The sequence below is a fragment of the Bactrocera oleae genome, chromosome 2 (assembly GCF_042242935.1).
Source record: "Bactrocera oleae isolate idBacOlea1 chromosome 2, idBacOlea1, whole genome shotgun sequence".
NCBI classification, from domain to species: domain Eukaryota; kingdom Metazoa; phylum Arthropoda; class Insecta; order Diptera; family Tephritidae; genus Bactrocera; species Bactrocera oleae.
The window spans coordinates 15,100,004-15,114,976 of NC_091536.1; the positions used below are offsets into that span (position 1 = coordinate 15,100,004).

Below are 14,973 nucleotides of genomic sequence, written 5' to 3' on the forward strand. Positions count from 1 at the left end.
CAGATAGTGTAAAAATAGATAAAATCGGATAATAGCCCTGCCTAATCCTCATATACCGGTCTTGTTAAAGACTACTAAAAGTGAGGTAAATGATTAACTAAATGCGTCAGAGACATTGAATTTTACACCCAGGATGGCACAATGGGCATTATAGGAGCAGGTATCAAAATTGGACGGTGGGCGTGGCACCGCCCATCTTTAGTGGTGAAATCACATATCTCGGGATCTGTTCGACCGCTTTCAACCAAATTCAGTAAGTCGAACCAATCTGTTCAAGCCCTTAGGTACCGAATTCATGGTCTCCACTGACTATTGCGAACATTTTCTCAAAAATATCGGTCTCTCTGAGATATATTATATAAATTTGGAGAAAATCCTTTCCTGATAATTTTTGATCGGACGCACACCTAATAGACAAAAAGGCTTATTACCGCATATATCGGTCAATAGATGAGTTACTTGATTGAAATTGAGAAAGCGTGTTTCTCTAATAATAAATGGCTAAAATTGGGAGACAATTTACCCTAGCCCCTATATAACAAATATCAAAATTTTCAAAAATCTAGTCGACTTTACTCCTTATATATTGGTGATGATATGTGATCCTAATGAATGTAAGTTAATAAGATAAAATTTTGATTGTAATCTATTTACGAATATGAAATTTTCACAAGACCTCAAGGTATTTATTCGGCCTATATCCTTGCAAATTTCGAGAGTATAAAATGTTCGGTTACACCCGAACTTAGTCCGTCTTTACTTTTAGTTACTATTTGTTGTTATCTCATACAAGTCACTTTATGTTTAATTTTCTCGTATATTTGCAGACTTCATTAGTGCTAATCCCGACTTATTTACCCTAATGCGTGAGTTTTATTGTTTGCCTACAATATAAGCCTGGCAGCACCAGTTGAAGGTGAAATTTCTATTCATTTGGTGATGTAAAGTGTGTATGAAAATAAGGATTAAGCGTATGACTGAAATAGAATGAGTGGAAGCGTTTCCTAATGATTTTATAAGTATAAGATTCGAATGTTTTACATATATTTGGTGTCACTGTAGTAGGAGGAGGCAGTTAAATGTTTGTGGATAAAGCACAATATTCATATTTATTTGTACATATTAAAATGCCATAACTATTTTACTATTATATGTTTTTCAAATATATTGAAGTTTGCATAAATATATTAGCAAAAATCCGATGATACTGAATATTCACTGGTTTCTTGCTTTCACAGAAGTAATCAAATGAAGAAACCTAGGAAGAAATTAAGGGTTAAAATGTTCTAAAAGCTTTTTATAATGAAAAACTCAAATTATATTATTATTATTATTAACAAAAATGCTATTGAAGGAGCTTTGCGGAAAATATTTACTATAAAGTGCTCACCGAAACGAATAAAAAAAGCTTATTAAAAGTGCTCAAAAATTAATTGAATTCTACCGAGTAAATTATAAAATTTACACTTTAGCCCTTCAGTAGAACCGCTGTCATACTATTTGTTACTTTTATAGGCGAATAAATAGAAATGTATGTCAACTAATTATTTTATAGCTACACATATATAAAATATATATATAAATATGTCTACTCTTTTATTCACACAATCATACATACAGGCATCTAAAAAGTATTTGCATACCTCTCTGTCACACTTCCATGACTAACCACATTTCACCCGCAAACAGTCAATCAAACATATTCGAGTCAATTTACTGTCACATACGATTACTCTCTGTGAACTAAAATTTTAAATCGAAAATCGTTCTGAAAACACTAGCATGTATATTAGGCATAGAGTGGCTGGTATGTAGCTTAATTTACATGCCAAACTATAAATGACATTTAAAATATCCACCCATCTAACTGTATTCAGCCCAGTCAGTGAAATAAATTGAAGCATTCGTTTGTTGCAAGTTAGCATGTTGCACAAATTACTTGGCAATTAAAGTCGAAAATAGTTGCAATTTTGAAAAAATTTTGCAAACATGTGAATATTATTTTGAAACGCAAGTCGCAGACTAAATCATACAAGCTGCTTCGAATGCGAGTAGTTTTGTCATATCACAAATGAGTGACAGAATTCGGAAAAGTTTTTTGCTGCACTTAAGTAGTTAAATACTAAAAAATAAATCTTTAAATAAATATTGGGTTGCAAATTTATTTACCAATGGCTCATTAAAGTAAAAAATTGATCACGAAAAGCACTTTTCCTGTAAAACATAGCCAAAAAGTACAAATAAATCTGTACTCATATGGTATCTATAATGTTATTGTTTCGAGAAACTCTCCAGGTCGCTAACAATATTTATTTGCTTTAAAGTAAAACTATGATATCACCATGTATAAATAAGATCCTCAAAAAGAGAGGATCAAAGAGTTCAAATTTCGCTTTAGACTAGATATTTAATTATATCAGCTCTGAGACATGAGGTCGTGGATCGATAATAATATTAAGAATGCATTTTAAGACAGTTAAATATAATGAAATGTTTAAATAATTTTAAACAAGAAACATCTTCAACTACGGTTGCACCAAATCTATACTGCCCTTCACAAATAAAAAGTATTACATTTCAAACTTGATTGTAATCGATCAGTTTGTATGTTAAAGTGGTATAATATCAGCGGTTCTGACAAACAAGCGGCTTAAAAACACGTGTACAAAGCAACAGACAGATATATCAAAGACTGAAGGTCTATTCCGCGTATATACAGACATACAGATGGACAGACAGGGTTAAATCGACTCAGTTTTTCATTTGTATACATATATATTTTATAATATAGCGTATAAAAAAATATACAAAAATTTTTTAAAAATTTATTTCAGCAGCAGAGCCACAAGTATTTTAATGCCACTATCCACCATGTAATGTTATAGCATTTGTAATATTTCCAAAAAATAAAAATTAAAAATATAAAAAACTGTGTAGTATTGTGACAATTTTAACGATAACAGATGTACATATGTTTCTCATATATAGTATATATATTCATATTTTAAGACAAACAGAGAGATATCTGCGCATATATTTCGCTTTTGGGGACTCCTATATATTTCTAACTATTATATAACTTAGCCTCAAAGCTGTGCTAATAAAATTATATACATTATATTCGGAGTTTGTTGTGTGTATTTATTTCCACCTTCCTTATCACATATACATATATACTTATACATGTTTATTTGTATTGCAGCAGAAATATATGTACAATATGTTCAACCATAAACACCGATGGTGAGTGGCAATTACCAGCTTGTCCGTTGTCAGCCAGCTCACCTCATCCAAAGCGACACATTGCCTGATTGACATTCAGCACATGCAGCATGGCGCTCATCTCCTTGCACTGCCACCAGCCGATATACACACACCACAAAAACCAACACGTCTACATGCCACATATGGCAGTTGTTCGTGTGACACCAAATTGCCAACAGTTTGGCATATGCATATGACAGTGTCACAGCTGTTGCTGCATTTGGCATTTGAGCACATTTGCCCGCTAGGCCCAGACTGAATAAGTTTTAATTTAAGCAAAAGTGCTTGCTATGCTTTTTATTTTCAGTTATCCTGTTGTTTTATATATACTCGTATATTCTTTTTTAATATTATGAATATGATATTTCCTCAATTTCTCTTATAGAGTTGGCAGGATTCACGGTCCTCGTTAAGCCATAGTGTGCTTTCGGTATGATTTTGTGTTTAAAAAAAATAAGTCACTTACACTACACAAGTTATAATAGAAAACAGTGTGAACTTTTCACTCATAAAAATAGCGCAAAATGAAGATGATTTTAGAAACGGTTAACGAAATGACATTTTCAAAATTTAATAACTGAATTTTTTATCTAACACAAGGTGCTTCTTGCAATATCTTCTATATTTATGTTTCTTATTTGCTTTCGTTTTACTTTTTTCTTGATAGCAGTTGAATTTCTTCTTCATGAACTATTTTTACTTGTGTCCTTCTCTTTTATTTTCACTCTTCGACGAACTTGCTTGATTACAATGCCAGAAAAAGTTTTCCAGCAATTTTCATACCCACATGCCACATTTATTATTACTTTTCTATTTTCATGCTTCAACACACAAATAAAGGGTTTTCCAATATGAGTGAAATGATTTAAAAAATAAAAAAAAAACAAACACATCTATTGAATTCACCTCATTTTTAGTTGGTCTAACCCTCAAATGACAGCTGTTAAAATTTCATGACATTCTATTTATTTGTATATTTTAATTTTACACTGCTTTTTGGTGGGAAAAAATACCGTTTAAGCGAAACAATGGCGTAAAAAGTATTATGTGGATTCAGCACTATCAGAAACTACAATAAAACGTTGGTCTGCTGACTTCAAACGTGGTCGTAGAAAAACCAATCATACAAAACACAATGGGCGTGCAAATGAGGCTGCAACACCAGAAAACATAAAAAATACACAAATTCTTTCTCAATGATCAGAACGTGAAGTTCCGTGATATAGTTGACATCGTAAGGATTAAAACAAAAACGTCTTGGCTTTATATTTCATGAGCACTTGTCCATGATGAGACTCTGTTCAAAGTGGGTGCCGCGTTTGCCAACTGTGTACCAAAAGCAGCAAAGTGTTGATACTTCTGTGCAGTGTTTGACCATGTTTAAACGTAAAAAATCGGAATTTTTTTTGCTCCCAGCGACTATTGGTTCTTTGCACACCTCAAAAAATGCTCGCCGGTAAGAAATTTCGCTTGAACGAAGCGGTTATCACTGAAAATGAGACTTATTTTGAGGCAAAAGACAAATCGCTCTACAAAAGTGGTATTGAAATGTTAGAACGGCGCTGGAATGATTGTGTTGATGAATAAAGCCAATTTTGAATAAAACAAAAACATAATTTCAGCAGATGTGTTTTACTAGAATTTTATAAAGTGCTAGGCCTATGTTAGTCGTTGTGAAAGAGTGGAGTGCACAATGGATCTTAGATCGCGGTGTAAAACTCACTTTATTTCTATTCTATATACAAGTTTGCCAGCAGAAAAATATATTTTCCAACTAGGCTATTCAAAATCAAAATAAACAAAACTTTTACACTCGGTTGCTATCGTCGCTTTCATACTTCTTTCTTCTATTATACGTGTTCTTTTTTTCTTTCCAACTTTTCGTTTCCTTTCCGGGATATTCGTTTTTGTTCATCAAACTAATCAACTTTTTAATATTTTATTTGACTACTAGGTTTTATTTACTTTTCTAAAGCAAAAGCAAAAACCGGTTAAAGTCACGTTTTGGTGTGTTTATTGTGGTTGTTATTGCTGTAGTAACTTCTCCAAACCACCGTTGCATGACATTATTGCGGTCAGTGAGTGTGGGAAAACGCAGCTGATCAAAATAAAAAGGCTTACGAGGGTGGATCCAAATGCTGCTAACTCAAAAATACACAAACACGTATGCAGAAAGTAAGTAAAAAATTTATTACTTGGTTAACCTGAGAAAAAACCAAACCTAAAGGTGCTAGGTGAGCGCGAAGACTGGTGCAAAATATTAACCGCTTACTCTGAAATTTTCACCAAACTTTCCCTAGGCTTAAAAATTATTCAACGCACCCTCACATTATGCGCTTTCTATCAAAGCCTAGCTACTCTTTGTTAGCAAATAATAAAAAATACATGTCTGACAACTTTAAACGAAGATATAACATATAATTATTGAAAATTATTTTGCAATTAGCTTATTTGGTCACGCAATAAAAGGGCTGCGAACCGAGATCTTTTGCAGTTCAAACTTATCTATCTTCATGTCTGCATAGGTCTATTAGTGTGCGTGTCGTTAATTTAAGGTTGTCGAAATTCAAAAAGCGAAAAACATATATTATATATACGTTTTACCTTTTTATTGCTGCCCTTATATTAATATTTTCACATGTGGGTGTTCTTATTGCAATTATTTTTCAATTAGTCGCAAATAAAAGTATGGCATTCAAACGCACTACCGAACTATAAGATTGAACCTTGAGGTTAATTTGGTTATGAGTAAAGCGTTTGAAAGTAGTAAAATCTAATATTAACCGGCTCCAACAATGTTTTTTAAGGCATGCATTTTCAGATAGACTGTACTGGGTTTGCTTTTATATTGTTTTTATTACAGAATGTAAACGCTTTGTAGTTGTTGCACTATTTAAATTAGAGTCCCAAAACTTTATTTGATTAATACTTGTACAATCTCAAAGCGCCTCCACAATTGAAACTACTTTTAAAGCTCAATTGCATACACAGCATACAATTAGCATTTAATGGCTTGGACTACGCGCAGAAATTCAGGTACTTTTTATACAGTGAACAGGGTATATTGAGTTTGCTACAAGCTGAGTTAATGTAGCCAAGTCTGTATGTCCGTCGTCAGTATATATCAGAAAAATTGAGAGACTAAGATAAACAAATTAGTTGTACTAACTATGTAAAAACATCACCAATATATCATCTTACTATGGTAAATGCATACAAAATCGAAGGGTCATTTGTAGTGATAATTTGGAAGCAAAATAAGTCCAAGAAAGAAATTTTATTCCGAAAATGATATGTTCTCAAAGCAAATCCAGGATGAGATGCCTTTATATAATAATAGCATAATTACTAAAGCTTCAAACAACACTGTCACAGTACTGTAAAGTCCTACTTCTGGAAGCACTTGTCAAATGATATACTAATTGAGAGCTCCCTCTACGATTAACGACGTATTTTTTGTATTTAAACACAGTAATAACTGAATGCTATTACGAAAATATATACCAACAAAAAAAGAGTGTATGACAGTGAAGCTTCCTATATTTAGCACATTTTCAATTTAACTGTATGTATATACATAAATCTCAACACTTAAAAGCAAAATATTAACTAGATAGATAGCAACTATTATAGCCTGAATAAGTTGTAACCATTTCGTATAATAGTAGCCAGCAGTCTATAGACAACCACGCATTCTTCCCTTTCACTGTCCAATCGTCTACAACGTTCATTTCATAACATTCCACTCTAATATTACATTTCATATTTCCCGTTGCTTCCATTTACAACTTTTCACTATTTTACGAGAAGATCATATTTTGGCCTGGCATACACATACGCATAATAAATGCGGTTGCTTCTTGCCGTATCCCTCCGGCTCCTGCTGAACCCGCAGCGCTTTTTACTGCAAACTTTCTATGTGAATTGTGTCATTTTTTATGCTGGTTGTGCATTATTTGACACACACCCACATATACTCGTGCATAGTATAGGAGAGCACCAAAATCCTATCTCCCGCCCTCCATGCGTTTAACAAACATAGTGTTATTTTTTGTTTATTATACTGCTAGCCGGGCAGTTGGCTTATTCTGCTGATTCATGTGAATGTATATGGTTGGCTATTATTTTTCTGTGCTTTGTAGCGCTCATACAATTTGAGAGAAGGGTGGGAGATATTGCACTATCATAGTAATGCATGTGCCTCGGTGGCTGTTTGGGAATAAAAGTACCAACAGCATGTCGTATATTAATAATGCTACCAAATTGCTGTTATTTAGTATATTAACAATGACGATGACCCTGTAGTGATGAGTAAAAGTAAGGAAAGATAATTTTTGGAACCAGAATGTAATTTGTAGTGAATTAGAACCTTTAAGATAGAACACTTATAAAATCTCGCTTTTAATAACAGTCGACTTTACGAATTTAGGTAGATCATAATTGAAATAAAGGTTGTCACTTGTGCTTGCATAAAAAATATACAATATAAGCCAAAATATTGGAAAATTATTCAAATCATTATTTCAAAAAAAAAATATATATAATTAGTGGGGTTGCCATCCGCAAACTTTTTTGGAAAGATGGGTTAGTTTGAAAATATGCTTTACAAATTGTTATATGTTGCGACAAACAAACTCTTATTTAAGCATAAAATGTTATGGGGTTGCCATACTGATTGTATTTAAAAATTTTAAATTCTAAAATGTCACACAGTTGTCATTCCAAAAATTTTGTAGCTTCCAATACACTGCACGTAAGAAACATATTACATATTCTCTTAAAATTTATAATTTATATTATATAATATTCAATGAACTTGACTTATAATAAAAGCCTCTTTGAAATAAATATTACGTTCGAAGTGCCGTCAATTTTAGCTACAGAGCTTTTAATAGTATAGTAAAGTAAAAAATGCAACAAGGTTGCCACATTAATTATATATAAAATATATTTTTTTAAATAGATGTTAGGTAAAATAATAAATGTAAATGGAATTGAAACCGATTTTCAATATCCCAAAATCATAATAAACAATATAAACTTCTTTACCAAATAAGTATGGAATTATATGAGTTTTTAGCATATGCTTAATCCACTTGTATATAGCGAATAACCGAATAATGAAAAAAATATTTGACAATCATGAGATATTGCTGTACGGTAGCATACAGCTTTCCACCTATGGCTATATCTACTTTTGATGATTCATATTTAATAATGATATCACTCAAAATTATATCGAATGCAAAGCCTAACATATTGGATCGCCCGCATGTGCGATAACTTTAAAGAGAAACCCCATGAGTTGTAGAATGCAATGCTTCAAAAGTGGTGCAACTAAATGATATTAAGAAATATTTCAAACGTTGTTCGCACTGTTATATAAAGTACTGTAAGACAGTATGAATAAATATCTTCGACATAATCATTTTAGCCAGTCTCTTGAACAGAATACCAAATTTGCAACACCAATGAATTTCCTGGCTAGACATCTGCTTTATGCAAACACATACACCGCCTTTTTAAACAAAACAAAAAAATTGTATTTATGCCGAATCCACAACCCAATACGCTTCCCCCAATATAAACATTTATGGGGGGGGGGGGGGGTGTGTGTGTTTGTGTTTTGAGGGAACCTCTGCATCGCATTGTCTCCAGTGCCCCATATAAAACCGGTGTGTGTGTGTGCGTCTATTTGCCCAGCGCTGCCATTTGCGTTGGTTTGCGTGCTTGGGCTATGAATTCCCGTCGCTTATTTATTTTGCATTGTACATATTGCTTGGGTAAATACCTGCATGTATATATATATATAGCTGTGTATATAAATATTGTATATGTTATGCATGCATTCTCGGTACTGACTTTGTTGTTGGCATTTGTTTTATTTTTATATGCATGCCAAATAAACGAAACATATTTTTCTTTGGTTTATGTATTTTACTCATATACATATACACATACAACATTCATATGTATTTATTTGCATATTTCTTCGTGTTCTATTTGACGATTTTATTTATTAACAAAGTCATCTCTTAAATGCTTTACCTTTAATGCAAAAAACGCTGCTGTTGTGAACGCAGAAGCGGAATATTTCTGTGATCGGCAGATGCTTTACGTCCACGATTGATCGAGGAGTTTTCAGCGATGATTTTGTGTTATAATCAGAACGCATTTGAAATGTAAACACGGTGAGTGTTTTACTTTGAAGACCACAATTAATATATATATATATTATATATGTATTATCTTATCAAAAGATATGAGCTCCTTAATTGGCTGATGCATAATTGTGCCGAAATCGAATTTCAGACACCTAGTACATACTTTGATGCCGCTAAAATGTGAGACCCTAAACAGTTCTCTGTCTTTGAACTGCTTTGCTATAATATTTAGGTTCTTTATAATAAATTGAAAAAAAAATTGTTTGCCAGTAGTCTTTAAAGAAATCAGGAAAACCAAAGGCCGAAGACGGATCACCCTTAACCGCGACCATGCGTGCTCTCACACATCGACTGAAATAAACTGCATTTTTGAGGACTCGGAACAGAGATTCGATGAGTCGCACTTACACACTTACTTACTTTACACCTAAAGAGGTGGTTGTTGTGTTCAGAACGTATGTTTTGGGGATACCTCAATCAGAGTGTCGAAAATCGAAAGCTTTTCAAAAAACAATAAAGCGATTTTTGATGATTAATTCTTAATTCTCCAATATCGAAATATAAAAGGCAACGCTCGTAACCTTCATCTATCATACTTTAATGCAAAGAAGTAATAAGTATAGAAGATATATATATATATAATAGAGGCGAAATCATTATCAAATAATACGTGACAGGTGACAACATAACATTTTGCACACACACAATGACAAATTTATGAAGTATAATATATTATAAAAAAATCCAATCACTATTTGCGACTATATGTTGCGCACAGGATTTTTTAAATCGCTGTACAAAATTTTAATAAGGCACTTAATTAAAATTGTGGATCGAATGACTTTAGAAAATAATTATACTTTTTTAACACATCACAACACTTACAATGTTATATAACACCGAAAATGTCTTCAACACTTGCTAAGGGCAATCACGGGTGACGCCATCGCCTCCAACCTACGCCCCGCATTACTGCTGCCATTTTAAGTTCACAATATTTTCCAGACACTTTGCAACAAGGGTCAACAACGCAAAATTACTGTTTTACCTTCACTCAGTTGCTGTGTGTTTACTATTATACTGTTATGGCAACCTTTGCAACGACTTTGGGAATTAGCCGAGTTAATTAGATTTTGTTGTCAGCGCGAAGACGCAATGGTTTAGTACAATATTCACAGGGGAGACTTTATTCACAATATTATCTACCGTATTTTGTTGTCAAAAGCAACATTTTTTTATTTAATACCATATATGATTATATGATAATACAAGCGGGGGGAGTGGTAGCGTAAATGCAGTTACGCATAGTTGGAGCTGGGGCACAGAGCGGATTTATGTAAAAAGTTTGATTTAGTAGTAGAGTAAAAAGGAATTTTTAATTCTTAAATTTCATGTATTAACATAATATAATATCATCACAAATGCATTGTCGCTTTTATAACCGTACAACAGCAGTTTATGTCAAGGGGTGGAATAAGTAAGATAACTTCACTTAAAATAAGTCATTGAAAATCATTCAATATTAAATTATCCTACCAAGACTTAGATCATTGAAGAAACATATTATAAGCTGTCTTCGCTTCGCAAAGCGTTACTCTCCAGCGAATCGAACAAACTATACCAGATGCTCAAACAAACGGGCAGCACTTGTGGTGCAACCCCTCGCTAACATATCAGCTGATGCATGCGCAATAGTGTTATGATTCTTTTTTAAAGAAGAAATTATATTTTTTTATAATTCATTTTCAGTTTCTGTGTTTAAATAAAAAATTGTATTTTCATTTGTCATTTGAATCATTTGCAATAGTAAAACTAATCTAAAATATGCAAAACAAAACTTGATAGCGTTTATAACACTTTAATGTGGTAACCGCATACTCTCTTGTAGGAATTCAACTCAATAACTTTGCGATTGCTTTTACATGTAATTTTTTTGACAAGAGTGTAAAAGCGAGCACAGAAAGGCGATTCGAAGACAGCTATAACGAAAGAGAAACTGCTTTATAACCTTGTTTTCGCAATTACTTTCTAAGAATAATGAGTTTCCAACCTAGAACATATTTAGACTGCCACAGCCGATGTAAATGTGAACTTGAGTGTTCATGCCCAATGCAGTCAGATAATCGTAACGGAACCGGTTTTACATATAATAAATAAATAAAAATTGAGATAAATTATTTTCATATCGTCCTCCATGTTCTTCATTGGTTCATAAACCATCTTGGTCTCCTGTATAATACTCAAGTGTATAATAAATAAAAATGTGTCCGAGCATGATACCAGTGTTGTTGAGAGATTTTTCAATACGTCAAATTTTATTTACATTGTCTCGAAAGGAATGCAGCCTGTTGTTGGCCTATTGACAGGTCACAACCTAATGGCATCACATGCGAGCCGAATGGGCATAAGTAACGACGATACATGTAGAAGATACAGGGAAATATGCATGAGATATACCCTGCTTCTGCTTAGGATTATCTGAAACTCTCCTCAAATATCTGGGACTTAAAGGAACTAGATAAAGAATCAAAATTAAATATGAAATCGCTCTTAAAGTTCGCAAAGAGCATTGGCGTTCTGTGAGATGAATACTTCCGCTTAAACTAATCCGAACCTCAATCTGGCACTACTAAGAACTAGTAGGTTTATACATATATTATATTACGCGAAATTAAATTCAAAGCAAGAATACCCCATACATGAGTATACAAGAATGAAGTAGATGCAATTTATTTTCAAGTTGTTTCACATAACTTATTTCGTTTGACAACTATGGCTAGCGGTTTCAGTATTGGGAAACCGAATGTTTTTCCATTGGCTGGATGGATATTATTACATTTGTACATATGTTAGTTTAATGGAAGAATATAGATAAGCGGTATAACTTTGCTACTTTGGTAAATTTTACACTTTCATAATTAAATACATATTACATACAACACCCTGTAGCTGTGTAGCTATGGCATATTTATTTATAAAACTTATCCACTCACCTGGTTTGAAGCCATCGCCATGTTCATGTGTTGAAATAAACTGCAAAGTTGTTAGGCTGAGGCATAACAGAATCGACAAAGCGCGCTCCATAGCTGTGATCATGTGTGTGATCGCTGCTGTTAAGTCGGCAAAAAAAGCACTCAGTCAGCAAGGTTATAAATTGACTGCTGTTGTAAATGTGTGTAATATATTGTTGCTGCTTGTTGTTATATTAGCTTTTTGAAGTATTGAAGTTTCAAACTGAATTCTTAATTAGCTTTTTGTTATTTGTATATTGCAATTTAATATATACTTTGTTTTCATTTGTACACCAAATTTTAATTAACTAATTTATGTTATTGTTATTATTAACATATATTCTACGCTAGTTACATTTCTGTTTTTGTTACACTTTTATTTTCTAATTTATTTAATTGAATTTTACTTATTTTATTAGAGATTATTACAAGTATTTTACACACACAAGCATTTACTGTTATTTTTTTTATGAATTTAAATCTTCTCTGTGATTATTTAATGCATTGTTTTCCCGCTTTATACATTTCATATATTTTATTCGAAATTTTAATTTTTCTATATTTTATTTATTTATTTTATTATTTTTAAATTTATTTTTAAAATTGCATCTTTTGTGCACTGCTGGACGGTTGTGTGTTGCCACATGCGTTCAACATGTCATATACGTCACACCTGGCATGCAGCTGGTCGCCTGCTCAAGCTCAGTACTTTGGTTTAGTTATGTTCCACAAGGGACATTGTTGCAGACGTGTCAGCACAATATTGTTAGTTTTTGATATGCGTTCACACATTTACATTATCTTTTTTTTCATTTTTTTTTTCTATTTTACTTCACAAATATTTCTTGTCCTTTTTGCACCATACATCCGACCGCATTGTTGCTGGTTTTTTAATGTAAACATTGAGGTGGCGCAAACGCCCGCCTACACATCTGTCGCTGTCACTGGTATGCTGTAAGAAATAATACATATACATATTTATATGTGTACATACTTTTATGGCTGACGGTGGTAAAAATATGCATTTGAGTTATGTGGCAGGCAAGCAGTGGCAATGTTGGCGCTCATGAAAATTTCACATAAAAATTTGCACGTGCCGCATTTATCGCACTAACACATGCGCAAATAAAATACACTACCCCTTGTAACACAGTGAAAAATATACCCATGCACATATGCGTTTATATGGCAACATTTAAGGCTTTCACCAACACTTAATATATATTTATGCTACTTCTGTATAATTCCAGCTGAGTCGTTTTTCCCTCGCAAGCATTAAGCTTTACTTTCATTTCCCCATATTTTCGTAATAATTAAACTTTAACGAAAGCCTAAAGTCAACTCACACCACACATGTGGAAATTTCTCTGTATATGAGTCAAATACTTGTACTTAGTTAAAAGGGCTTCTGCATTGTTTTTTTATCTCTACAACCAACTAGCTTCCAACACTTTCCTTTAAAGGCATGTACTAATTTATCATTGCTAATTTTTCATAGCGCTAGTCTGATCTAATCTAGTGGCTTATTCAGAAGCGATTGGTTACTTTTAGCTCATGTCTTTCGATATACAACATTCTTTGAAATTAGAAAACAAAAATTACAATCCTGTGACTTAAAGTTAGTAATATATGTAGCCTGTCGGCGAATATTGACATTTATTTAGAGCCAGGGTGTTAGTTAATCCAAAAAGAAAATAAAACGATTATTTCTAGATAACTTTAATGAATCATTTTATACTAAGAAGGTTTTTAAATACGATAATTTCTCGACAACTACTTACCGAACCATTCATTCTAAATGCCTGACATTATAAAAATACATAATATATATAGGAAACCGATCCCTGAACATTTTAATTGAATTTTCTGTAAAAGTATTATGTGCAGAAGACAGTGAACAAATATACCCAATTTTCGATAATTGAAGATTAGAAGTTCAAGTAATTTGACGTCTTACAAAAATCTGTCTTCATCTTCGGAATTTTTATCTGTCAATAATTTTGTATAAAGTAGGTATGTTTATATTAACACCGTTAAAAAAATATTTTTAATTTTTTTTCCATTAGGCCCACTATACCAACTCTGAATTTTGACAGCTTTACTGAAAATTGCGCTCCATATAAATAGCCGTTAACTTCAAAATATGCATATGCAAATAGGCCTACAGCAATATCTACATATGGTACATGCCTGAATGGCGTATTAGCGAAAAATAAAAGTATTTCTAAAGCGCAGCGGTTGTACTCATCGAGCTGCAGAATTTTGCGCGATTAACGAGAAAAATGCGAAATACCGCACACATTCACATTTTCTGATTATTTATACACCTAAAAGTATGCAACAGAAATGCACAGAAATGCGCGCAGCCAAGTTTTGCACAATTCAGTGCTGTTTTGCTATAAAGGGCGCAGCATGGAGCTCTTCACGCGTGTAACTTCAGGCATTTGCGGCATTCAAAAGCGTTATTCTGTGGCATGATCACAGCGGTAAGCATTAGTAATTTCATTTCGATTGTACGAGAAAATTGACATATT

At 32.9% G+C, this 14,973-nt stretch overlaps 1 protein-coding gene across 1 annotated transcript in view; it reads right to left on the minus strand.

The window, feature by feature from the left end:
- The window catches only part of side-VI (sidestep VI), a 201,664-nt gene that overhangs the window by 107,730 nt on the left and 78,961 nt on the right, over window positions 1–14,973 (minus strand). Inside the window, exon 2 of the mRNA XM_036378077.2 lies at window positions 12,422–13,391. Coding sequence (XP_036233970.2) covers window positions 12,422–12,524 — 103 coding nt within the window. The 5' untranslated portion in view covers window positions 12,525–13,391. The remainder of the gene's footprint in view (window positions 1–12,421; window positions 13,392–14,973) is intronic.